The sequence below is a fragment of the Polyodon spathula genome, chromosome 17 (assembly GCF_017654505.1).
Source record: "Polyodon spathula isolate WHYD16114869_AA chromosome 17, ASM1765450v1, whole genome shotgun sequence".
In the NCBI taxonomy this organism is placed as follows: domain Eukaryota; kingdom Metazoa; phylum Chordata; class Actinopteri; order Acipenseriformes; family Polyodontidae; genus Polyodon; species Polyodon spathula.
In genome coordinates this window covers 12,215,463-12,240,623 of record NC_054550.1, presented here as the reverse complement: position 1 = coordinate 12,240,623, position 25,161 = coordinate 12,215,463, and the positions used below count along the sequence as shown (strand labels likewise).

At 37.6% G+C, this 25,161-nt stretch overlaps 1 protein-coding gene across 1 annotated transcript in view; it reads left to right on the top strand.

The window, feature by feature from the left end:
* The window catches only part of si:ch211-102l7.3 (inactive serine protease PAMR1), a 52,283-nt gene that overhangs the window by 3,601 nt on the left and 23,521 nt on the right, over nucleotides 1-25,161 (top strand). Inside the window, exons 2-6 of the mRNA XM_041276836.1 lie at nucleotides 8,536-8,712; nucleotides 9,471-9,596; nucleotides 10,837-10,951; nucleotides 18,531-18,748; nucleotides 19,292-19,399. Of these exons, the coding sequence (XP_041132770.1) occupies nucleotides 8,536-8,712; nucleotides 9,471-9,596; nucleotides 10,837-10,951; nucleotides 18,531-18,748; nucleotides 19,292-19,399 (744 nt within the window). The remainder of the gene's footprint in view (nucleotides 1-8,535; nucleotides 8,713-9,470; nucleotides 9,597-10,836; nucleotides 10,952-18,530; nucleotides 18,749-19,291; nucleotides 19,400-25,161) is intronic.

The following is a 25,161-nucleotide window of genomic DNA, read 5'->3' as shown; positions in this document are numbered from 1 at the left end:
TGTTCATGTAGGGAGTTATGGGGGAGGCTGTTTTGGCAAAATGTGCTTTGAGTCATGTCTGAGCACATCTTTGAACATCTGGGATGGAAAAACTGACACCTACTATAACCACAAATCACAACACTCTAGCCATTACCCGGCTCCAGATCTAAAAGGCTAGCAAAATAACTTCTAAACACTATCTGACATCTGTATTAATACTAGCTGTTAATCATTTAAATACTTAATTATGAAATCCTGATCCTGAAATTTCCTCTGGACATAAACAGAAAATTCTGTGTGTGTGTGGCAAGGTGATGGTTAATTATGGGCTTGGGAGAAGGCAACTTCACCTCCCTGGAAAGTAAAAAGCTAGCTCCCCAGTATAAATATGTTTATTTCCACAGTGCTGTGTATAAAAAATAAACACATTTTAATCAGCACATAGAAACGGGGGCAGGGCAAAGCCAAAACCTCGTCTCTGCCAGTATTTCAAAAACTCGTGCAGAATGCAGCCGGGGAATAATCAGCTAATTGGTAGCTGGTTAATCACCTGGCTCAGTATATAAAAACTTGCAGCTCGCTGCACTGGGGAGGATTGCGAGGAGTATTGAGAGCGAGAGCGAGAAGCAAAATTTACTGAAGTCAGTGAAGTCTATGACCAGCCTGACCACACAGACCTATAACACTTTGTAAGAAAACACACACCACTAATGTGTAAAGGTAGTAAAATTGAGGTCTAGGTTATTGTAGTAATAGAATACAAACAGAACAATGAGCTCCAGTCTTAGTAAATGGACCTGAGCCCCGGGCACTGGGTTGCATCATCATTTATACCTGAGAGAGTTTCAGCCCTCAAGCACAAGACATGCGCAGCATTTCAAATACAAACCATTTCCATATATGGATGTTAATAAGTAGTTTAATTTCTACATGTTTAGCTCTCAGAAATATGATATTATTAAGCAGATAATATACCATGGAAGACAGGACGGCATGACTCCAGTTTGTTTTCATCCTACGCGATAAGTTTTCGCCGCTGTTATGGTTTTCTGTGGCATTCTGTCTCTGCTTATCTTATGCCCCAGACAGTAAGGTCAGAATAGACATTGTCAAAACTGCAGTCACTCCTGATGAACAAGAAAAGAAATTGATAAAAGAAATTGATACACTTAATAAACCTCTTATTGTGCAGTATACGCTTTAATGAAGATTATAAAATTATTACAACTTCTATTAAAAAGTAAACATTTCAAATTACTAGTGGATTATTGTTATATTTGGATAACAGAAAAGAAGAATAAGCTTAGGCAGATTATTGATTTTATTTTACTTAAGCCCAATACTCATATTTCTGTAAAACTCTCAATCAATATTTGATAATTCCAAAATAGCAGTGAGAATTCCTTACACTGTTCAGTAATAGCATTACTTTAAACCATCAAGTCATTATGATTGATCTTGACAGTGCAGTTTTCAGAACCTGAGTTTAACTCTTGGATATTAACATATACAACAACCCTTATTCACCTTTGTGGTCAAGTATTTCACTTTATTAATTCAATTAAACTCAAATTTCAATTAAATTAACCTTCTAAATTGTTAAACCAGTATTTCTACATATAAACATTAAAAAACAACCAAAAGCTCAGTATAGTTATGATCCTGATGTCTTCAATATCAGCTTTTCCCACTTAACTTTCGTTTTCTTCTTTTAAAACACAGTTCAGGCTCTGGGTCCAATAAATCTTTACTAGCTTTCCAGTTGGCACTTCACTTAATATAACGCTTGCCCTTTTTGAATTCGATGTACTACATAAACAAATGACTCTCCTGTATACTGCGCAATGTGAATTAGTTTGTTTAACTACACTTTTCTTTCTGAAGCAACTTTCACTGACACTTGACTCACTGTACTGCAGAGACACTCACTTTCTATTCAGCTTTCCCAGTCCTGGTCAGAGAAACTATGTCTTCTCTTAAAAAGCGTATCTGCAGTCCTTTATTTCCAATCGGGCGCACAGCATGGCCTTGTGTTTACTCAGCTCACACTTGCTCCATGGCTTGACTCGCAGCAACTTTTTCTTAAACACGAAGTATGCAAAACAACAATATGCTCTCCAGTTTAGCGTACAAAACAATTTAAACAAGTTTCTGAAATGGCAGCTGGTTTTCTTTTTTGTTTTTGTTTTAACTTGTTTTAAAGAAACTGAATTTGTGATTTAAAAAGTAGCACACTTAACAACGCTCAATCAGTCCTCCATTTTGTCTCTTAGTTCTCTGCTCTCCAAACCAAAAAGACAGACCCCTTTTTAGTTATATTACATTCTGATTGGCTACAGGCTGCAGCTTTCAGTAAATTAATTGGCCAGTAGAACTATCAATCAGCCAGAGATGACCTAGTTGGAATAGACTTCCCTTTTCTAGTCAGCGTTATTTCTTAAAGCAAACACATTGAATGTACTTATTTTTTTACCTATTTTTTATCCCTTACACTATATTTAAGGTATTGGTTTGGGTTAACTTTTTAATACTTTAAAGACATGTCCCCACATAGTTGTCTTTGTCCTGATTGTGTGTTCTGCCAAGTTGATAGTCTTCTCTGGACTGTTGCATCAGCTTTAGCACTCATTGACGTTAGGGAGGCAAAACAGACTTGAACTGTTTCTCCACTCTGCGTTACATCGGGTCCTACCGAACAGGAGCCTAATGAGCTCAAGTGGACACCAGCAGGGCTGGCCTATAGTAGCTCACCAACATCCGCTTGCAAGCCTTTGAGTGTAAAGAGGCAATTGGCTTAGCCATGGGATTGGAAGATGCCCACTATCATTCATTTCTCCTGAGCTGTTCTGGGTAATTACTACAATGAGGGATCATAATTGCACATTTTAGTTTTAAAAAAAAATAAAAAAAATGGCCTGGATAGAGGTCTGACTGTGTGTAATGTTTGCATACCCTGGCATGCACAGTGTTGCCTGCCTGTTAGTTAATACATTTTGCTTATGATATGCTGGCCTTGTTTTGACAAGACATGGTCTACTAGACAATACCTGCACTGTAATCAGTTTGACACCACAAATGGCTTTATGCAAAAGTTTTCAAAGTCATCATTCACCCAAAAAAAACATTAAGTTTTGTTATAACATATTTCTAGACAACCAATCTGCACATGTTTAAATGCAAATCAGCCAGTCTAAATGCAACTTGCATGCAGGTTATAGCTGATAAGTATGATTTGCATAGCCTTTTCCCTCTGGCGAATGCACAGTAAGAAATACCACCTTTGTTCTTTGTTACTTGTTACTAATGTGTTTCTTTCATCATCATTTGTGTATTTTTTTTAAAAGTATTTTTGTATTATTTCAAACTGTAAAAATACAAGCATTGAGTGACATTGTGGGTACATCAGGTCATCATACCCGGGATACCTGGCTTCCATCCTTTCTATAAATGGCCATGTGACGGAGCAGCGTCCCTCATATTAAAACTCATATAGTTGGCACGAGGTCTTTTGAACTGACTGTGCTTTCTAAATGTAAGCACTGTAAAACTTGTGATATAATCGTATTGGCTTAATTATTGCCCTACAAGCTCTTTGTTCAGACGTGCTGTCTTCACAGAAAGGTGCACATTTCTGGGGTGATGCGCAGGTGACTGCAGCTTGGTACAAGCGAAACACAAAGAGACTAAAACCTAAAATTACAGAAAAAAAAACAAAACTTTAAAGAGTATAAAAGAGAAAATAAACTTTAGAGGAAGTACTCAAGCTAAAGCAAGTGTGATGATTAATCTATCTGAATATCTACCTATCTATCTATATCTATATATATATATATATATATATATATATATATATATATATATATATATATATATATACACACACACACACACACACATCCTACCCCTAAACTTCCAAGTGAAAAAAAAAAAAAATTCTAAAAATTTGTAGAAAATTAATTAAAAATAAAAACTGGAATAGCTTGGTTGGGTAAGTGTCCACCCTGCTTGTAATAGCAATCCTAAATTAGCTCAGGTGTAAGCAATCGCCTTCAAAATCACACACCAAGTTAAGTGGCCTCCACCTGTATTAAATTGTAGTGATTCACATGATTTCAGGATTTCAGGAGGCTACCAAGAGGCCAATGGCAACATTGCAAGAGCTACAGGCTTTTATGGCCAAGACTGGTCAAAGTGTGCATGTGACAACAACATCCCAAGCACTCCACAAATCTGGCCTGTATGGGAGGTTGGAAAGAAGGAGGCCATTACTCAAAAAAGCCAATCTTGAAATCCCATTTGAAGTATGCAAAAAAACACTCGGGAGATTGTGTAGCCATGTGCATGAACTGGAACTTCTGTTTGTTCCTGGGTGATCTCCATTATGGAGCAGAAAGGGAAAACTAGAGTGACGGGGGGACGGTATAAACTATCCGATGGGTTTTACTTGTTGGGAGTTAAATTCAAATGTAAAAATTGTTAAAATGTTTCTATATATTGTAAGGAAGCGTCCCTGCTAATGCTGGTTTGCACCCTTCAAACAGCAGAGCCAGAGACAGAGCTGCCTGTTTCACACTTTCATTCACTTTTATTGACACAGATAATTTAATTCACTTTTCAACACAGATACAAAATAAACAGAACACATAATAAAAGCCTAGCTCCCACTTGGAGTACTAGCTAAACTTTTACCTACACTTACACCAGCACGGGACCGCTAAGCGGTTTACCTGTTTTAATAAAACTACTTGTTACACACAGGTTCACACTGAACACCCAGGTTCACACAGAACCTTTACAGTACATTTTACACTGAACACCCAGGTTCACACAGAACCTTTACAGTACATTTTACACTGAACACCCAGGTTCACACAGAACCTTACAGTACATTTTACACTGAACACCCAGGATCACACAGAACCTTTACAGTACATTTTACACTGAACACTCAGGTTCACACAGAACCTTTACAGCATGTTTTATACTGAACACCCAGGTTCACACTGAACTTTTACAGTTTTTTCCAGACTTCACTGACTCCTACTTCAACCCATCACCAACACAAAGACAGGCTTTTATACACAAAGACATTACCCCAATTACAAATACTTAACCAATAATTACATAAAACAATCCCCAGGTGCAACCAGGTGATTCCCATTCAACCCTAGAGGCTTCTGGGACCTGTAGTCTCTCAGCCTACGGCACCTCCCGCATGCTCTACAAAACGATGGTACACACTGTAATATATATTTACCATGGTGATATTAAAAAAGTAATAAAGGTATTATTTAATTACTTGAATTTTATTAGAATTATTAAACATTTGAATATTTGTTTTAAAAGTTTACCCATACTCCTGGGCTAGTCAGGAGGTGGGGTTACCTGGACAGGTATACAGAGGCACTTTCAGGGTTCATACACTTTTTCAACATCAAAATTCCATACTTCTTCCAGACTTCCATTTGTTTTTCCCAGACTTGTGTTTCAGTTAGTTTCTACTAGTTTTTCGATAGTTATCCACATGGGAGGGCCACAGCAGAGAATTATAGCTTTTTGATCGAGAGCAGAAGTTGCTCCTGGTTTTCTAAAAATATTTGTCAGAATCTGGAGGCGCATACCTAGAAAAGTAAGATCTAAGAAATGTTCAATATTTGAGAACTACCTTGCATTATTTACAAAACAGAATATACAAAATTGAATACTGCAAGTATACTTGTGCCAAAATAGGATCGTATAATGGTACCAATAGTATATTAAAATTAGACAATTTTGGCACAAATATAATTGCAGTATATTACTTTTTTGTAAGGAATGATATTGGATTTTAATCCAAACTTCTTTATACCCTCTGTTAAATGTTGAACACTTTGGGAGGTGAAAAATAACAAAAATGAAATAACTAATGTGCACGCGTTATGCATTAAAATGTGCAAGTGGAGTATATTAAACATACAAAATACTAAAAACAGTACACCCTCGCTATAACAACCCAGTTTGAGTCCAAAGCCTTTTGTTCGCTATAGTAAAAGGACAATCCAAAACGAACAATATAAACCGCCAGAGTAAGTTAAGGAAGTCACTTTGGATAACGGCATTAGCTAAATTATTAATATTAGTAGTTTTTTATTCTTTCTTTATTTTTTTGTTATTACAGTATTTGTCACTACTACCAATAATAATAATAATAATAAAATATAATAATAATGAGATAATCAAAGTAGAATTACGAGTAACATCAGCAGCAGTTTATTTATGTATTTATTTATTTTTAAATCAGTATTTAATCGTGTAATTAAGGCCATATATCTAGGATGTAAACACAGTATATCTACGCTCGGCTGACAGTTTGGACCAAGAGACGGTTTTGCTGCACTCAGTACTTTAAGTTACAAGCAAGCACCATACAGTTTAAAAAAAATTACCAGTACATTTTATTAATCATTAAAGAAATGAAAAAAGCGATGTAACCTTCTATGTTTATACACATCATAAGGGCTACAGAAAGCGTTTAGTTTTTTAGTTTCTTTTTCTTTGTTAAATCCGAGTCAGTGATGATAATTATCGTATTCGATTCTTTTTTTCCTGGGTTGGGAAATAACGTTAACGATTTAATAAAGGTAACAACAAGATAACAAAATGTGAATCTTGGTGAGCAGAGTAGAGTAGCTTGTAATTCTAGACTGTGGCTTCGTTTAAAAAAATCGTATTTTTCAATATAAATGTAGATACTTTGGCTGTCATAGTGCCCACTGTACCCTTCGTTTCATTGGAGCAGACAGAGTCATGTGACATATACCGGCGCACTGAGTGAGTTGTTAGTCCGTTGTCTGGGGTGTTACACGGGGCAATCCTCGCGGGATTTGGTCGCAAGTACCATACTGTAGTTGCTACGAATAAACTACTTAGACAGCTGCCGCTAGAGCTGCTGTCACGTTTTTGAGATCAATTATTATTAATAAGAAAAAATAATCGCGGAATTATTGTTATTATTATTTTGTTATCATTTGGGCTTACCTCAGTTTTCTTAACAAATTCACGCTCCCACCACAAAGACCTGTTTTTCTCCATAAGTCTTTCTTTTATGATAAAAAGACGCAGACTGATTTGTAATTACTTCGCATCCCACCTCTTTCGCGTCGCAGGGCTAATGCACAGACCTGACACTTGACACATTCAGTTTTGTTCTAGTATTGGTAATACTGTACAGAATACAGGCTACCCAAACAAGCACACACACCCCCAGCCACTGGCCTTCCACATTAAAAAAAAGACACTATAGACTTGGCGCATGCTTATCATAGCCAATAAAATTGGGAACTAAAAAAAATCGCAGCCGAATAATCAAGACTCGGGCCAAATAAAATGAACTGGCAGGCCCATCTCTGAATTCTACAGCAACGACTCCATTCACTTCTCACAGTGAATAGGAAAGTAGGAACGCTTGAATTACATCAGCATTGTATTCAAACTGTAGTTACACAAAACGCCCACAAAATGATCACACTGTATGTATTAATTAATTAATTAATTATTTTTTTGCACTGCCATTAGATGGCGCCTAGGCAGCTGCCTATGTCACTTATACCTAATGCTGGGCTTGCGTACCCTGCTGTTGTATTCTTCAGAATATACTTCTTACCTGATTCTTTTGGTTTGCTATAGGTTTGCTGTATTCATGATTCATATTTAGTGACACACACACACACACACACACACACACACACACACACACACATGCTATAGGTTTGCTGTATTCATGATTCATATTTAGTGACACACACACACACACACACACACACACACACACACACACACACATATATATGTACAGACGGCGCAGCTTTAACGGTACGCCTCGCAAGAAGGAAAAATATCCTGAGTAAGCAGCTGACCCAATTAAAAGAGAAGTAGTTGAGAGACCTTGTCACACTTTTTGTTTCTTAATGAAAAGAAAAAGAATGAAATCGCATCACATTATGATTAAATATTAAATGCTAAATACATGATTTAAAATATGAATACATTTTATTCCTAAACAAAATTAGTCGCTGTTTTTTATTTCTACATGAAATGAAAAAGAATGAAATCTCATCTTATCACAAAGCCAACAGCAGCCTGAGAAACCATGGGAGACTCCTCCTTCTTCAAGAGTTCAAAGCGGTTAATGGAATTTATGCATGTCGCAGCATAATCACGTACTCACTGCACTTTGCTTCGCAATCTGTCTTCCTCTGAAAAACGATCTCCGTTCATCATTTGAAAATACTGTATCCCAATTAAATGAAGTGATGTCCCAATTAAACGACATAAATAGCATTGGGAAGAACCGTCTCCCATTATTGTATCCCATTTATGAAGAAATCCCGATTATCAGTAGCCCGATTAGGCTGCGCCAACTGTATATATAAATGCATGTTTTTGTTTTTGCCTACTGTGGTGGGTTGGTACCCCAACACTCTCTATACAGGAGCTGACACTTATTACACCTTAATACAGGGAAATGGAAAACCCAGGCCAATGTTACAGATATTTGCTGTGTTTTTGTTTCAGAGTACACAGTTATCAATGAGAACTGCCCCGGTGCTGAATGGAACATCATGTGTCGTGGTTGCTGTGAGTATGATCAGATAAGCTGCAAGTGTCCCAGCCAGGGGGAAGTGGTTGGCTACGCTGTGCCGTGCTGCCGGAATGCAGAAAACGAGTGTGATCCCTGCATCATCCACCCAGGTGAGGGATCAACAATACCCCAATACGCAATCTGTACCCCTCTATACTGTAACAGAGCCCCCGACCCGCCCTCAATCTGTACCCCTATATCCTGTAACAGAGCCCCTGACCCGCCCTCAATCTGTACCCCTATATACTGTAAAAGAACCCCCGACTCTCCCTCAATCTGTACCCCTCTATACTGTAACAGAGCCCCCAACTCTCCCTCAATCTGTACCCCTCTATACTGTAAGAGATCCCAACTCTCCCTCACTCTGTACCCCTCTATACTGTAACAGAGTCCCAGGCTCTCCCTTAATCTGTACCCCTCTGTACTGTAACAGAGCCACCGACTTCCTTAATCTGTACCCCTCTATACTGTAACAGAGCCCCAGGCTCTCCCTCAATCTGTACCCCTCTGTACTGTCCCTTGATGCTTTTAGTTTTAATTACTAAGACTATCTTTAAATGTTGTCTAGGTTTTTAAGTCAACCTCTTCTTAAATCATTTGTTTAGTTCATCACCCTGCTGACTGCCTCTCTCTCTCATCCAGGCTGCAGTGCCTGTGTTACCCTGCTGACTGCCACTCTCTCCTCCAGGCTGCAGTGCCTGTGTTACCCTGCTGACTGCCTCTCTCTCCTCCAGGCTGCAGTGCCTGTGTTATCCTGCTGACTGCCTCTCTCCTCCAGGCTGCAGTGCCTGTGTTACCCTGCTGACTGCCTCTCTCCTCCAGGCTGCAGTGCCTGTGTTACCCTGCTGACTGCCTCTCTCTCCTCCAGGCTGCAGTATATTTGAGAACTGTAAGCACTGCCACAATGGAACCTGGGCAACCCGGGATGATTTCTTTATCAAGGGGAAGTACTGCTCTGAGTGCAGGAGAGGCTGGTCAGGAGGAGGCTGCATGAGTGAGTATCTCTGAAACACTGTCTGTCGCAGTGGACTTCACAACACTAACTCAAGAATCTACCTGCATAGAACCGTCTTTAAATACATCATTCAAATCTTAATATTTTAAGAAATGTTCAGGTGTATAAAATGCCTGCCTTTTTCTTTATGTAAGGAATAATTTAAGAAACTAAAATTCAATTACAAACTTTTGATAAAGTCTTTTTCAATGTATTCCTTGAAAAACACATTTAATAGATTGAAAAAGATTTCAAGTTGAAACCTTTGTCACTAGATTTCACTTTCTTTAGTATTTTTAATTCAACATCACTATTGAGTGTTTAATAGTTCTGGATGTATAAGAACATAACATAAAAAGGTTAGTAATTAGAGGATGCCAGTCAGCCCATCAGTGCTGGGAGTTGCTGATTGATCCCAGAACTTTGTCTAGTCGGTTCTTAAAGGATCCCATGACTCGAGTGCAGTACGAGATGACTTGGTACCCTATTCTGTACACCCACTACTGTCTGTGTAAAATATATCTATTACCCTTGATTTGAGTCTGTCCAACTTATTTTCCAACTGTGCCCTTTAGTCCTGGTCTCAGTTCTAAAAATGAAAAAAGTATATCCTCCATGTTTTCTTTCCACTTTACCACTAAATGAAAAACAGGGACAAATTGTTCCACAAGGCAGATCAAATAGAGACATTTCTGCCTGTGGTGAGTGCATCATTTTGAATTATTCCATTGGGTTCTTCTGCATGATTATAGTCAGGGTGAAACACACATGGAGAGTTAATTTCATTATCATAACCAGCTTCACTAGAATGCCATTGTAATATCTGGAGTATCACACTCTCTTTGAGGAGGAGAAATGTAAGACAGTGTCTGCAGCTTTGCATGTTATATACTATGGTGTTCTTGCTAGTTTAGTATACTTGTTATATTCTGAACACAGTCCACTGAGATTAATGTAGGTATACATAGGGATGCACTGCAAATGTAACAGATTGCATTAAGCATTACATGCCTTTACTGATAACTGGTAGTATGTTTCTTTCTTCAAAACTGCATTCACCTCAGTAACTATAATCTGTTCTGTGCAGTTTTAAGGGTGAGGATCCTGCACCACTCATTCCAAACCTGTGTGTTCTTTACAGTTATTTTTTATAGTGTGAGGGAATATCCTGTAAGGAGCTAAGAGACTATTCTAGTTTTATTGTAAAGTATAAATTTATCTTTTTTTCCCCTCTTTTTAGAATGTGGTGGTGTTATTAATGCACCAAGAGGTGAAATTGTGCTTGAGAGCTATCCCATTAATGCTCATTGTGAATGGACAGTGCATGTTGATCCTGAATTCACCATTTATTTAAGGTAAGCGTTGAGTACCAAGAATGTGTCCACTAAGTCTATCCATATTTCTCAACAGGCAAATTAAAAAGCCTGTTTTATCAGGTACAGTAATATTTACAGTTAATTCCATATCTTACATAAGGGGGGGTGGGGGTGGAATATAAAATAATGGCTAGAGAACCAGAAAAGCTAACTGGTTCGAGCAAGCACATTCTGACTAAGAAAACACTACTCCAACTTGTTATAACTTGTTTGATTTGAATGAAGAAAAAAACAATACTCTGTGTATACACTTTTGAAATTCTGTTTTCATATTCTGGGAATTTTCCTTATTATTTCCTTTCCTATGTTTTCTAAGCATTATTTGTGAATGCTTATTCACCACTACTACACTCCATTAGAAAACTGACTTCCTTGCATTTTTTAAAAGCAGGACTGAACGTGAGAGTATATCTGTACATTTGTTTTAAGTACTCTGACTGAAGTAACCCAGAGTAACACTGGCTAGATTAGTACTACTCGGCCTCTGTGAAGCCAGCAGCATGTGAAATCAAAAACTGAAACCAGTTGGCTATCAATTCTCTGACAGATTGATGGGCTTGGCTGCTAGAAACTGCCTTATTAAATAAAATAAAAAATGCTACATTTAATCGATATTTATTGTGGTATAATTGATATCATATAAATAGAATAATATATGGGTTAGAATATATTACCACACAATAATATACCTCGAGTCGGTTTTGAGCCATAACGCTAGCTCAAAACCAACGAGAGACATTTTTCTGGGTAAAATATACTGACTCGTATTATTAGTTTACATATTCCATGTTTCTTATCTTCTTTATTAAGCTGGTTTTGTTTGGCTGAGCTCGTTTCTTTTGTTTGTGTAAACTGTGACTCGCTGCTGTAGAAAATGCTGCATTCATAGTTTGTCTGCGCAACGCTGCTAAGAATGCTTCAGAGAGAACTTGGTTCAAAGCTGCCCCCCATTTTTTTTTTTTTTTTTTTTTTTATACTGACGAGATGAAATTGGAAAGGTCCAGGTCTTTTTCAGGTATCTGGTGAAATTCTCTAATTTCTCCCACTGAACTCAAATATAAGGTTTATATCAGTAATTGTTTTTCATCTTGTATTTTCATTTTCTTGCTCTTTTAAAAACTTTTGTTTAACTTATTCTGTTATTGGTGTGAACCTCATTTTTAAAAATTGTCCATATTTTTATTTGAATGTAGCCTATTATTGTGCGCGTTACAGTGCATGTTGTAATTAATGATATGGTGGCTGTTGACATTAAGAGGCACTGACTGTACACCGAAGAAGGTGATGACATAGGACTATAATAGGAAAACAATATTAGTCTAGTGCATACATATAAACATAGCTTATATCAGGATTTATTTTTTCCAGTTGTAAATTGTATGGGATAATTTTATAATTATTTAAAGAAAAACTTATTTCCACTGAGCTTGTGTTATTTTTAGGTACAAACATGTAATTCACTTCACAAAGTTCTTTTTTATTCAAATTTGGCATGATCTCTGTGAAAATAGTTCATTTATATGGAACTCTATATCACTCACTTGTTCTTATAGGAGATCCTAATAAATTTCCAAATTAAAAAAAACTGAAAACAGTGCCAAAATTCATAAATGAAAATGTTTATAAGATTTTTTTTTTTTCTGCTGGAAAATTCATAAATGTAAGGACGAGTAATGCATTATTCTTAGTTTGTTGTATAAGTTCCAGTTTGCTTTATTTTTAAACAAATGTTTTGGCTGAAGAGTATTGACCTATATGGGGCTGTTTCCATGGAAATAGTAAAACATAACTAAATAAAATCCATTTTCCAAGGTGATTATTTATATTTGTGACGTTTCAAATTCTTCAGATAGAAACTGCCATCGCCTTGCACATTTGAAGACTGTCACGGACTGAGTATTGGGTGTGATAATGTTTTGATCTGGGAATCCCGGTTCAGCAAGGAAAAGCACACAACAATTACAGTTTAAATCAGAAAAAGAATAACTGCTAACCAAATCACGAGAACATTGCCAGTAATGATAATACAAATGTGATATATATTTCTGTCATTTGAACACATGATGCCTAAATTGACCGCTATCTTCCTTTTACAGAATGCTACTCCCTAACTGACTGATGTATATGTAATGGGAAGTGTAGTGGGACACAGTGCCATTACAAACTCTGCCCTTGTCAGTGAGATGAGATGAGGTTAAAAGCTCTAAAACCATGAATGCAGATGAGCCTGGCTGTTCTGTATAGTGGTTAAGATGCTCTAGTGTCGTGTGCAAGATTGTTGGTTCGCACCTAGCCTCTGCCCTGTTGCACATGTTGCATATTGCAAGTTGTAGTCTGAAAAAAATTCCATACTCACAAAATGTTTACATTCAATGTCTCAAAACAATTTGTTTCTAAATAGTGTTTGGAAACCAAAAAGTCATATGACCACAATATGATGGGTGAGAGTGGCCAGTGATCATTTGGACTGAAACTCCGGGGCAAAATCAATGCTTTGGCTGGGAGCCCGTCTAGGCCCTCGAAGCTCTTGGGTTATACATACTCTCAGATACATTCTGAACCAATTTAGACCACTTTAAGAAGCAAATTTGAACTTGAATTTGCAGAAAAGGAAATTCACAAATTACTTACAACTTGTCATTTTACCAGATGGCTCAGCTGATAAATCACACATAATGCTAGTTAACAAACATAGTTTTTGAAATGTTACTCGTCAAACCTTTTACATGTCTGCTCTGCCCATTTCACATAATATACATTTTACAAAACTTCAGTTGCAAAAAGAATATACAATCCCTGCTTAACTCTATCAGATGTCATTACTACAGGGTTCATACTTTTTTTTTTTTCTGATACAAATTTCAAGGACTTTTCAGGACCATTTTGACAATTTTTAAAGATTTAAGGGGTTTGACATAATTTTCAATGTTGATAACTAATAACCGACTGTACAAATAAAACTTTAGCATTAACAGTTTATTTAACTCTATAATAACACAAATCTAAATTATACTCACTTTGAGTATAGATAACCTCTGGACCAGTAAACCTTCTTATTCAGTAACACTGAGTCAGTTTTGGCACCTATAAGTGAGTGTTTCATTCTAAAAGCATTACAACAATTCAGTGCTTTAATCAATGTCAGAAGCAATAGTCCAATAATTTTGTGTCTCAATCATAGGTGCCTAACTTTGTTAAAAAGTGGAGGGCAAACTGAAGGACTAACTCTAAGATGCTCTAAGAACCCAAGCAAACCTTGCTGTTGTGAAGTTACAGTTTTAGTAATTGCAAGCCTATATAATTGGGCAGGTGTTTCAGCATGAAATGTTCAGTATGTACTTACTGAGCATGCATTAATTACAAATACTTGAAAGTAGCACTTAAAATTCCCATGTGTAGTTTATTAATGGAAAATGTTAAACAAAGAAAAGCAAGTGCTGTTCTTTTGAAGGTAAGTATTCCCTCAGTAAGGCAATGCAAAATACTTGCCATGTCAGGAGCATTGGTTTACTATATATAAAAAAAAACTTCATGTTATGCTATATATAAAAAAAAAAAAAAATATTCATATAAATATATATATATATATATATATATATATATATATATATATATATATATATATATATATATATATATATATATATACAGTGCCTTGCAAAAGTATTCAGACCCCTGACCAATTCTCTCATATTACTGAATTACAAAAAATGGTACATTGAAATTTTCTTCTGTTCGATATTTTATTTTATAACACTGAAAATCAAAATCATTATTGTAAGGTGACGTTGGTTTTATGTTGGGAAATATTTTTTAAGAAAAATAAAAAACTGAAATATCTTGCTTGCATAAATATTCAACCCCCACACATTAATATTTGGTAGAGCCACCTTTCGCTGCAATAACAGCTTTAAGTCTTTTGGGGTAAGTATGTACCCGCTTTGCACACAGTGTCAGAGTGATTTTGGCCCATTCTTGGCAGATTTGCAGATTCTCTTGCAGTATTTTCCTGTATTTTGCTCCATCCATTCTTCCTTCAATTGTAACAAGATGCCCAGTCCCTGCTGATGAGAAGCATCCCCACAGCATGATGCTGCCACCACCATACTTCACTGTAGGGATGGTGTGTCTTGAGGCATGGGCAGTGTTAGGTTTGCGTCACAAATAACGCTTTGAGTTTTGGCCAAAAAGCTCTATCTTTGTCCCATCTGACCACAAAACCTTTTCCCACATCGCAGCTGGGTCACTCTCATGCTTTCTGGCAAACTCCAGACATGCTTTCAGATGGTACTTTTTGAGAAACGGCTTCTTTCTTGCCACCCTCCCATACAGGCCAGTGTTATGAAGAGCTCTTGATATGGTTGACTGGTGCACCATTACTCCACTTCCAGCCACTGAACTCTGTAGCTCCTTCAAAGTGATTGTTGGCCTCTCTGTGGCTTCTCTCTCAAGTCTCCTTCTTGTTTGAGCGCTGGGTTTTGAGGGACAACCTTTTCTTGGCAGTGCCTGGGTGGTGTGATGCAGCTTCCACTTCTCACTGGTGCTCACTGGGATATCCAAACGCTTGGATATTATTTTGTACCCTTTCCCTAATCTATGCATTTGTATTACTTTATCTCTAACTTCTGTAGAATGCTCTTTGGTCTTCATTTTCCTTCAGATTCACAGCCTTACCAATGATCCTTCAACAGTGGGGTTTTTATCCTCAAAATGTGACAGCAACTTTAATGGTTCACAGGTGGAGGCCAATGGTAAGGTAATTGTGTCCTCGTTAGGGCAATTTCTTTCATTGGTGCAAATTGGGAGCTTCCACAGCACAGGGGTTGAATGCAAGCAAGATATTTCAGTTTTTTATTTTTCTTAAAAATATTTCCCAACATAAAACCAATGTCACCTTACAATAATTGATTTTGAGTTTAAATGTTTTAAAATAAAATATCGAACAGAACGAAATTTCAATGTACCATTTGTGGTTCAGTAATATGAGAGAATTGGTCAGGGGTCTGAATACTTTTGCAAGGCACTGTATACATATATATATATATATATATATATATATATATATATATATATATATATATATATATACACACACACACACATTTTTTGCTGAATGAAACAATTTCAACAGTATATACAGAACAGTATAAACGTATTTACAGGAAAGACCAGTCAAGAGTTGTTTCTTGTTTGATTCCATTAAAATGCTCTTATTCCTCTAAGAAATTGTGTCTTTGCCTTTGTACTTGCTTCTAAATATGGCCCGTTGAGTTAGAGGGCAAAGTTTGCCCATAATAAAACTTAAAACAATAACACCAGCAACCCCTGTAGACTGGCCGGTCACCTGCAAACCTGTCTGTAAGTTGCCCAGAGCTGCGTGATCCTCTGACGCTGTAGCTCTGAAGTGGCTGCATGGCGGGTCTGCAAAGTGAAAAGAAGCTGAAGGCACACATTGCGTGTCTGTCTTCGTCTCTCCCGAGTGCGTGGATGGCAGCGGTGAGCCAGGCAGAAATAAAAAAAAATAACTGGGCTTTCCAAATTGGGGAGAGAATGAGAAAAAATAATTGTCGATTCAAAATTTGAAATAAATAAAATTAAAAAAAAAATGTTGCACTCTCGTTTTCTTGTTCTTTATTCTGCTTTTAAATGAGAAAGTAAGGACTTGGACAATTTAAAAAATCCATTTAGTTGTTTCACAGCAAAACCTGTAACTGGTTTTGCTATTGTTATTACAGTATACGCTTTATATCACGGTCTGGTCTTACTAGTAACGTCTTATGAGACAGCTTTTAATCTGCGGCCATATCATTCTGTTACCATGTACAGTATGGTGATGATGGGATTATATAAAACCTGAACTGTCTCATGGAGCCATCTGCCACCCTTGAATGCAGTTAAATTTGTTTAAAGGCACGTCTATGTTACTGTAATAAATAAGATGTTGCTGTTATGGTTGCTTACAAAATGTAGATAAACTAGCCAAAGGCAAATTAACACACTGCAAGTTTAATATATTTAGACAAATACAGTGTCATTGAAACGGCCACAACAAAACGTACACCCACCCGCCTGTCATTCGGGACAACATTTAAGGTAAGGGTTAAAAAAATCTTTGTTGAAATGTGTAGTTATAATTTCATTTTTTTTTCCTGCTCCAACACGATATTTTCATTGTTCATATCTGGCAGCACTGCTTAAAATATGTACTTTTGTTGGTCTATTTCCCCCACTAAATAACAATCCTATTGGTGAATACTTGACAGGGCAGGGGGAGGGGCTGTGTCTGTGTTGTCTTACTCTAATTCTGATTGAATGTTTTATTGTGTAAATCATGGCAGAGATCCTCTCTTATTTGACAAAACACTGTTTCTTTATGTTAAAAAAAACAGCAGCGTTTTGCTCAAACCTCCCAAAAACAGACAACCCGCCTAGCATCTTTCTCGCTTGCAAACTGCTCATGTAGGCTGTGTTTCATTATGTGTGTGTGTTTCAAAATGTATTATTATTATTATTATTATTATTATTATTATTATTATTATTATTATTATTATTATTATTATCAATGTTGAACTTGTGGTGTTTTTTTATGTTTTAAACCGTTTAAAGGCAAAACCATAAGAAAACATAGAATAATCAAAAAAAGAAAAAGGGGCAAAAAAATATATAGTTTGCCTCCCCTGTGCATTATGGGTTAGGCACCTATGATCTCAATTAAGCTTCAACAGGAGAAAAAAAACAAAACATTTTACAGTGCAAAAACATTTAGTCTCAAAGTGAAACAACATTACTCAATAGAGAACAGCTACTGTGATCTGTGGGGTGATGCAATGAGTGAATGATAAGGCAATGGGTAGAGAACATGGTCTGACTTTCTTTGTACCAGTTTATATAAGAGTGTCATTTAAGAATCTCAACCATGGCAGATCCAAAACCCACAGACTTAATTTTTCTTTTATTTTTAAAATTTGAAGTGTGGCCAATTACTTTACTGCAAATCTTCTCCCCAACAGCAACTCACCTAACAGCTTAGGAGAACTGAAGGTCAGAGGGCATCCTCCGATCTCATGTCCAAGCCAATTATCTCTTACACCCAGGAACTTAAGAGCAGATGTCAGGACAATGGCCAGCCCTGCAGGTATCTCCCTGACCTCCCCAGGGGTCTGGGCAGTATGGTCCGCTGTAGCGTGATGAGGAGAATCAGTCCATGCTGTTTTTTACCTCCCTAACCCACAGGGGCACCTAAGCTAATGTTCCCCCTGGAATTCCCATTAAAGACCTGCCAGGACGTCAACCTGTGATCCCCTGACTGTGTGACTCACCCTGTATACCACGCGGCAGCTGAGCCACTCAGGGACCCCTCCTTTTTCATGTAGAAATGTTAAAAGGTGGGTCATGAAATCCCCCCTGGGGATAAACAAACACCAGCCGGATTTGTCCAAGGTTATTAAGTGATATTTATATCTGAAGTTAGTTCATTAATATACACCCGATGTCTTCACCAGTCAGGTAGTCTGGCTCCTTGAGTGACTTGTTCCTCTTTCCACTGTTTCTGCTCTAGGTTCACAATGCTCAGCCTGGAGTTCGATTACAACTGTCGCTATGACTATGTGGAGATACGGGACGGGGACAGTGTTGACTCTCGTGTGATTGGTAGATTCTGTGGAAATGGGAGGCCTGCTACAATCAGGAGCACCGGAAGCTCTCTACACATCCTCTTCGTGTCAGATGGATATAAAAGCTTTGATGGGTTTCATATCACCTTTGAAGAAAATTCTGGTAAATACAACATTACAAAAGCGCAGCACACCTTTTGTTTTTTGCCAGTCGACTGTCACTCTAACATTCCTCTGTATATCTCTGTATATATACAGTACCAGTCAAAAATTTGAGTACACCTATATATATATATATATAGACAGTACCAGCCAAAAATTTGAGTATGCTTGCTGGAAACTAGGTTTACTTTTCATAATTGACAATGTTTTACGTGGTATACATTTCTGTAAATACTTGAAAATATATATTTTTTAAAATATTTATTGTTATTACTTTTTTCTCACCCTAATCTTACACATTTTTACCACAGGTACTTCACACAATCCTTAGCTGTACTTATTAGACAAGTCATATTGAAATACTGTTAACTGGTTGAATAAAATAGCTTTTTGGTGTGAGTGAGGGTTATAAGACATGTATGCTAGAGGGCAGTAAAACATCCTCTACACTTACTGTGTTTGTGCTAGTGGCTGTCCCTGTAGTGGAAGTGTGAGACTTCATTATTGCCCTGGCCTCACTTGTTGGGTTTGTGTTTGTCCTCAGCCTGCTTGTCCTCGCCCTGCCTCCATGACGGGACATGTCTCCTGGACACCGCTCTCTCCTTTAGGTGTGCCTGCCTTGCTGGCTTTACAGGCAAACAGTGCGAGAACAGTGAGTTACTCACCAATATTACACCCTTCCCTTTTATCTGTTACCTCTTACACAGATATATGGCAGCAAGATAACAATAACATGTATAGTAGTAATGTGATACTGGCCATAAAGTTACTATAGATGCTCAACAGTACTGTTACAAATATACTGAGTCAAAAATGCCTTTCAATTACTGTAATCTATTTATTGTAAGGGATACGCTTTGTTTAAAACATTTTTTAAATGCTAAACAAACCAAGAAGTTTTTCATGGTGGGGCCAAAAACTTGCTTGCTCCTGATTTTTATGAAAAAATGAATACATAAAAATAGGAAACGCAAGGAAACTGACTGTGCCTGTAAAGTTATTTTGGTGACATGTTTTGCACCGTCTCACAAAAATGGAACATCAATAGCAACTGGTGAAGGAGCAGGAGACAGAGCGAGTGAGAGACACACACAGCGAGCAGGCTCAAATCATTTGATAGAAAATGTATACATAATGACATAATGATATATATGTCAGTGGTTGGAAATTCTGGCTGTAATTGGTTAAAACCTCATCATAGGAGGAAAAATAGATTGAACTATTGCCCTAACATCCTTACACCACTGGACAATAGTCTCCTCACAACAAGAGAAAATGGCTGAACACCAATTCTGTGGCTTAATAGAACATGAATTACAAAACATACTACAAAAGAAAGATGCTTCAAACACTAAAATGGTGATTAAAATGTCACTGTCACTGTTTTTCTGACTCGATGATGTAAACAAATAAAATGGTCTGGATATAAACTGGATTATGCAGCAGTCAGCATGCTGCAGAGAACCGATAACTGCGTGCTTCAAAAACATTTTCTATTATTTATTTACTTATGCTGTATCAGCTATATTTAAATCAATATTTATTTACGTATTCTGTATCAGTTATATTTAAACAAAATATATAAAGTCATATTTACTATCTAACCTTGCCTCACCTATTTTCTTGACAGATTCATATATTAAATATGTACTGCAGACTCAGCCATAGTGGAAAATGAAATGCCGCTTGCGAAGACTATTGTTACCTCCAAGGTGCCTGCGGCTTCAGACATTATAGCTCCCTATCGGTAACAATAGTCATAACATTTAATTAAAACAATAAATCTTTTTAACTTAGCTTACACGATATTTGTTAACTAAAGGTATAATAAAAAGTCACTTATCCTCATACCAAAGTGAAGCATGTATGCGTCCATTGTAAGAACAGAAATGGCTGGGCTGGGTCCCCCAAACATGAAACTTGCAACTACAGGCAAAAAAAAAAACAGATTGAGGTTCCGCCTATGTGCAATACTGACTGCCCCTACATGTGCTTCTGAACAAACTTGTGTATTAGCAACTAGTCTTATTTTGACCTTGATTATCAAGCACATCACTGACTGATTAATGTTGGACATATTTAGTTGGTTTCATCCAATGGAGGGAGACTATACCATCTAGAGCATGTAAGTGCAGTCCTAGGTAGTGTGTCAAGTGTTCAACATACTCAATATAACAACAATCTGTTGGTAAGTCTAAATGCTGGAACTCTCTGGATAGCAGGATGTATTGAATATCCTGGAGCAATGTAATTTGACATACTTCCAGATCCCTCAATATTACGAGGCTTAAATATAAACATTTCAAAGGAATGTGTGTGTACTGTACTGGTTATTGAACACAGATAGAAACAGTCTATTGACATTAAGACCACCTCTTGTAGGGGGGTTGGAAAGCAGCACCATAATTAAAATTGAGCCAAAATGAGTAGAGATAGAAAGAAGCTTCCTCTGGTCTCTTACAGCATTGCCTCAAATGTGAACACCAATCAGTACTTTTCCTATGACTGACATGTTTTTTCACATTGTCTCAAATGTGAGTGCCAATCAAGACTTTAGACTTTATTCCTTTGTGTGACTTCAGGAAGTTGACCAGAAGTACAGCATTGAATTATCTGCAAAGAGCATTCAATAAATATTCCTCTCCAATAGCTTCAGATAAGTTACCATTAAAAAATAAAATTCAGCTTTACTGTAATGAGTGCGTTTTTCATATAGAAAAGTCTAAGACCAATGAAATCATAGCCATATTAGGTAAGATTAAAGACCACCACACACCAGATGTGCTGTTATTTTCTATCGGGTGACAAGATACTTTTGCAGAGACATGACCATACACACCAGAAGCAACACAGAAGCAATGCAACAGATTGGAAAACTGCCAGACCTATAAAACTATGATCAAGACTGTACATATTCATCAACATGATGTATTAATTGAGTGCCTTCTCTGACAGTATTTCAACATATATGGCAATAAATCATACATACTAGGCTTATCGAGTGCCTTCGAAATCGACTCTCATATATTACCTTTCAAATCTGTATCTTTATAAATGCAATGATCTTTGGGTATTTTTCCACAGCAAGTATTATTTTTTTCTCTGTCATTTTAGGTACTTAACAACGTACATTGAAGCTGTTCTCTGATTGGTCAATTTCCAAGTTGTTGCAAGACAAATTGCAAAAAATAGGACTCAATTCTCAATTCTTTGTTCTAGTGTCACAATGGTGTCGTCCCCATGTCACCTGTGGTGTGAAAGATACCAGAAGTATATTTTATATTCATTTTGTCATATCGCTGCACAGTTTTGCTTGTCGCATCATTTCTGGTGTGTAGGGCCCTTTACTGGAATTATTTTGTTTGCATCATGTACACATAGGCCAGGCCTGCTGCTTGGAATGGAACTTCCACTAGTGGTGTTTGTTTAATGACTTGGAGAGGTTTTACTGTAGTCCACACCTGCAATTTTTCCTCTGTGAGAGCAGTCAGATCCTTCAGACTTGAGAAAGAGGGAGAGAAAACACAAAGGGCTGCAGCATTCCTTGAAACCTTGGAACTATATTAATAGGTTCCATGCTTCATTTCCCTTCATGCTGTGTGCTAATGAAAGAACTGTAACTGAACGAGAGCCCACTGCCTGGTCCCGCCAAAGCATTTGAGAAAATTAACCAAGTGTTTTCTGTTACAGTTGTGTTTAATGAACAGATAAGTAACTAAGGAAATAAAGTGAAAATACCCAAACAGAGTGTATAGCCTGTTCGGCTGTTAGGGTAATATAAATAGTCTCCTCATTAAAGCAAATGTAATGGTTGGTTGTCACAGCTAACTGTGCCAGACAAATTTGGTCTTGATTTATCAAACACATCACTAACTGATTCAAGTCGCAAAGATTTTAGTGGTTTCTTCCACTGCAAGGAGAAAATACCATCTAGTGTATGTAAGTGCAATCCTAGGTAGTGTGACAGTGTAATGGCTTGGCATTACAGCCAATTGCATTGAATAGCGAGGCAAGGGCTAAGCGCAAATTACTAACCTCATGGTTTAATGATTATTGTCTTACCATTGAACTATATAGAGGCAAGTACATGTCTTCTGCTAGAAGAAAATACATTACATTCTCCCCCTGCTTTATCAAATCTAATGCTGCATCACGTTTTGCAAAATCCGGACTACATACTACAGCTTAGAATGCAAAGACATTAAATTACTGTACTAGCTTCAACCATAGGGGTCAGGATTCTATCCTGTTGGCTGCCACTTTATTGACTCATGGTTTAGTTGCAATGTTGTTATTCCTAAATCAATGAATACCACTGGGAGCAGAGTGATTACTCAGTCAAGCTGTGTAGCCAAATGTACTTTCTGTTATAACCAATAACAGTAGTACCATGTAATTGTTAGTGTATCAAATATATAGACTGATCGATTTGTAGTACTTGCATTATAAAGAAATTCAGTCTGGTAGAATAGTCACAGTCCCTTTCATATCTTACTAGCCGAATACAGATCCATGTTATAGAATGAATACTAATGTCACAACGCAATTGTTTAACTGGTGTGCTGACTCAAGGTCCTTCCAGACGGCACTTCTGTTTTGTCAATTTCTTCAGTGCCAGAAATTTGGTGATCATATAATTCTTTATGCTTGGCTATGGCCAATATTAATGTTTCATGCTGTTCTTTGGATAACAAGTCCATGGTTGCATGAATCCCCGGTGTCTCCTACAGTGAATATTATTGGTCACTATAATTTTTATGTCAGTAAAATTAGATCAAATTAAAATGGATTTTCCAAAAATGAATACATCACTCCAACAACACGGACTTGATGTGCCACGTAGAACAGGATGTATGTGTTTGGAAATTAAATTTGGATAAAGAAAATATATATTGTGCCCTTGGCCGTGCCCACATAAAGAAGTGACACAATAAGCGTGTCACCTGCTGTACTTCATTGTACAACAGAAACCCTGGCCAAGCATTAAACTCGATGCTCTTTATTTGTTGTTCTAATAATATAAGAAAAAAAGAGCATCGAATTTAATAACTTCTGTTACAGCTTTAAGCCCAGACTTTAATGTCTCTCAGCAATAAGATGCAATTCATTGTAGTCTAGCCTTAAAAAAAAGTCAAGTTTGTACCCCTAAACGTATTAAATTACCATAGCTGGGAATTGGTGCCAGTGTCTATTGCTGCAGTCCCAAAAAGAAAGGTTCCAAAATAATAAACAAACTAACTGGCTCCATAGCTTCAGCTTCTGGCTTCATACAGCTCTACAACACAAAAACAACAAACAGATCTCCGGCTGGGTTTAACGTTTTCAGCGTCAGGGGCCATACTTGTGTAGTTGCGTCCCTTTGTTCTTCTAAACTCCTCCCTGTGATCAGTGCAGCGCCACGCTCTATCCAGTTGGAGCACACAACACAGCTGATCACAATAGTTGTTTAGCAGTCCCATAGCTACGGCCTTTCCCCAAGATGGCCGACTTCTGGTTCTGCCCTACCATCAAGTTGGCCGATCCCTGTGAAGGCATACCACCAACATTACTTCGCGCCCTTCTAGCTTGGGAGGGAGATTTGAAGCTCAAATTCCTTCTCTCTTGTTCACATATCCCACCCCTCAGAGTAAAGCCAAAGGAACTCAAGCCAACCCTAGCTCCCCAGATTGTCCCCCCTCCTGAGAAAAAAAACATCTCCATTTTGGTGTGCTTTGCCTGCACAATGCTTCACTCGAATGGCGAAGGGTTGCAGCACCAGATACCACCGAGGTATTCGGGCATTCGTGTCCCACATCATATTGAACCATTTAAGAGGGACATGGTCCATAATGAGGAGGAATGAACGTCCCAATAACTGATATCAAAAAGTGTATGTAGCCTATTTAATGGCCAAACACTCTTTCTCAATGGCGGAGTAATTTCTCTTCCTGGGAGCCATTTTTTTTTACTGATGTAAAAAATAGGATGTTCTACTTCGTTTACTTCTTGGGATAGGACAGCCTCTGGACCAACATCAGAGGCTTTAGTCTGAAGGATAAACTCCTTGCTAAAATCTAGTGCAATTAGGGCGGGGCTTGGCACTGTCTTATCTTTATCATATCAAAGGCCCCGTGACACCCACCTGTCCACTTTTCTAAATGCGTTGCTTTCCTCCTAGTAACTATGGTGGATACTCAGGGATAAAGCGACGGTACCCCAGTGGTGATCTCACCTGAGACTTGGTTTTTGGGATCGTCTCCTCCACTACAGCCTGGACCTTAGAGGCTACTGGCTTTACCCGCCTGTTACCCATTTTGTAGCCAAGATATTGGGTCTCTTTTTTCAAATGCACACTTACGCAGATGTTGGCCTCGCTTCCCCCAGAGCCCGTAGGACGGCCGAAAGTCTGGAAATGGAACAGCGCATCTGGGGTAG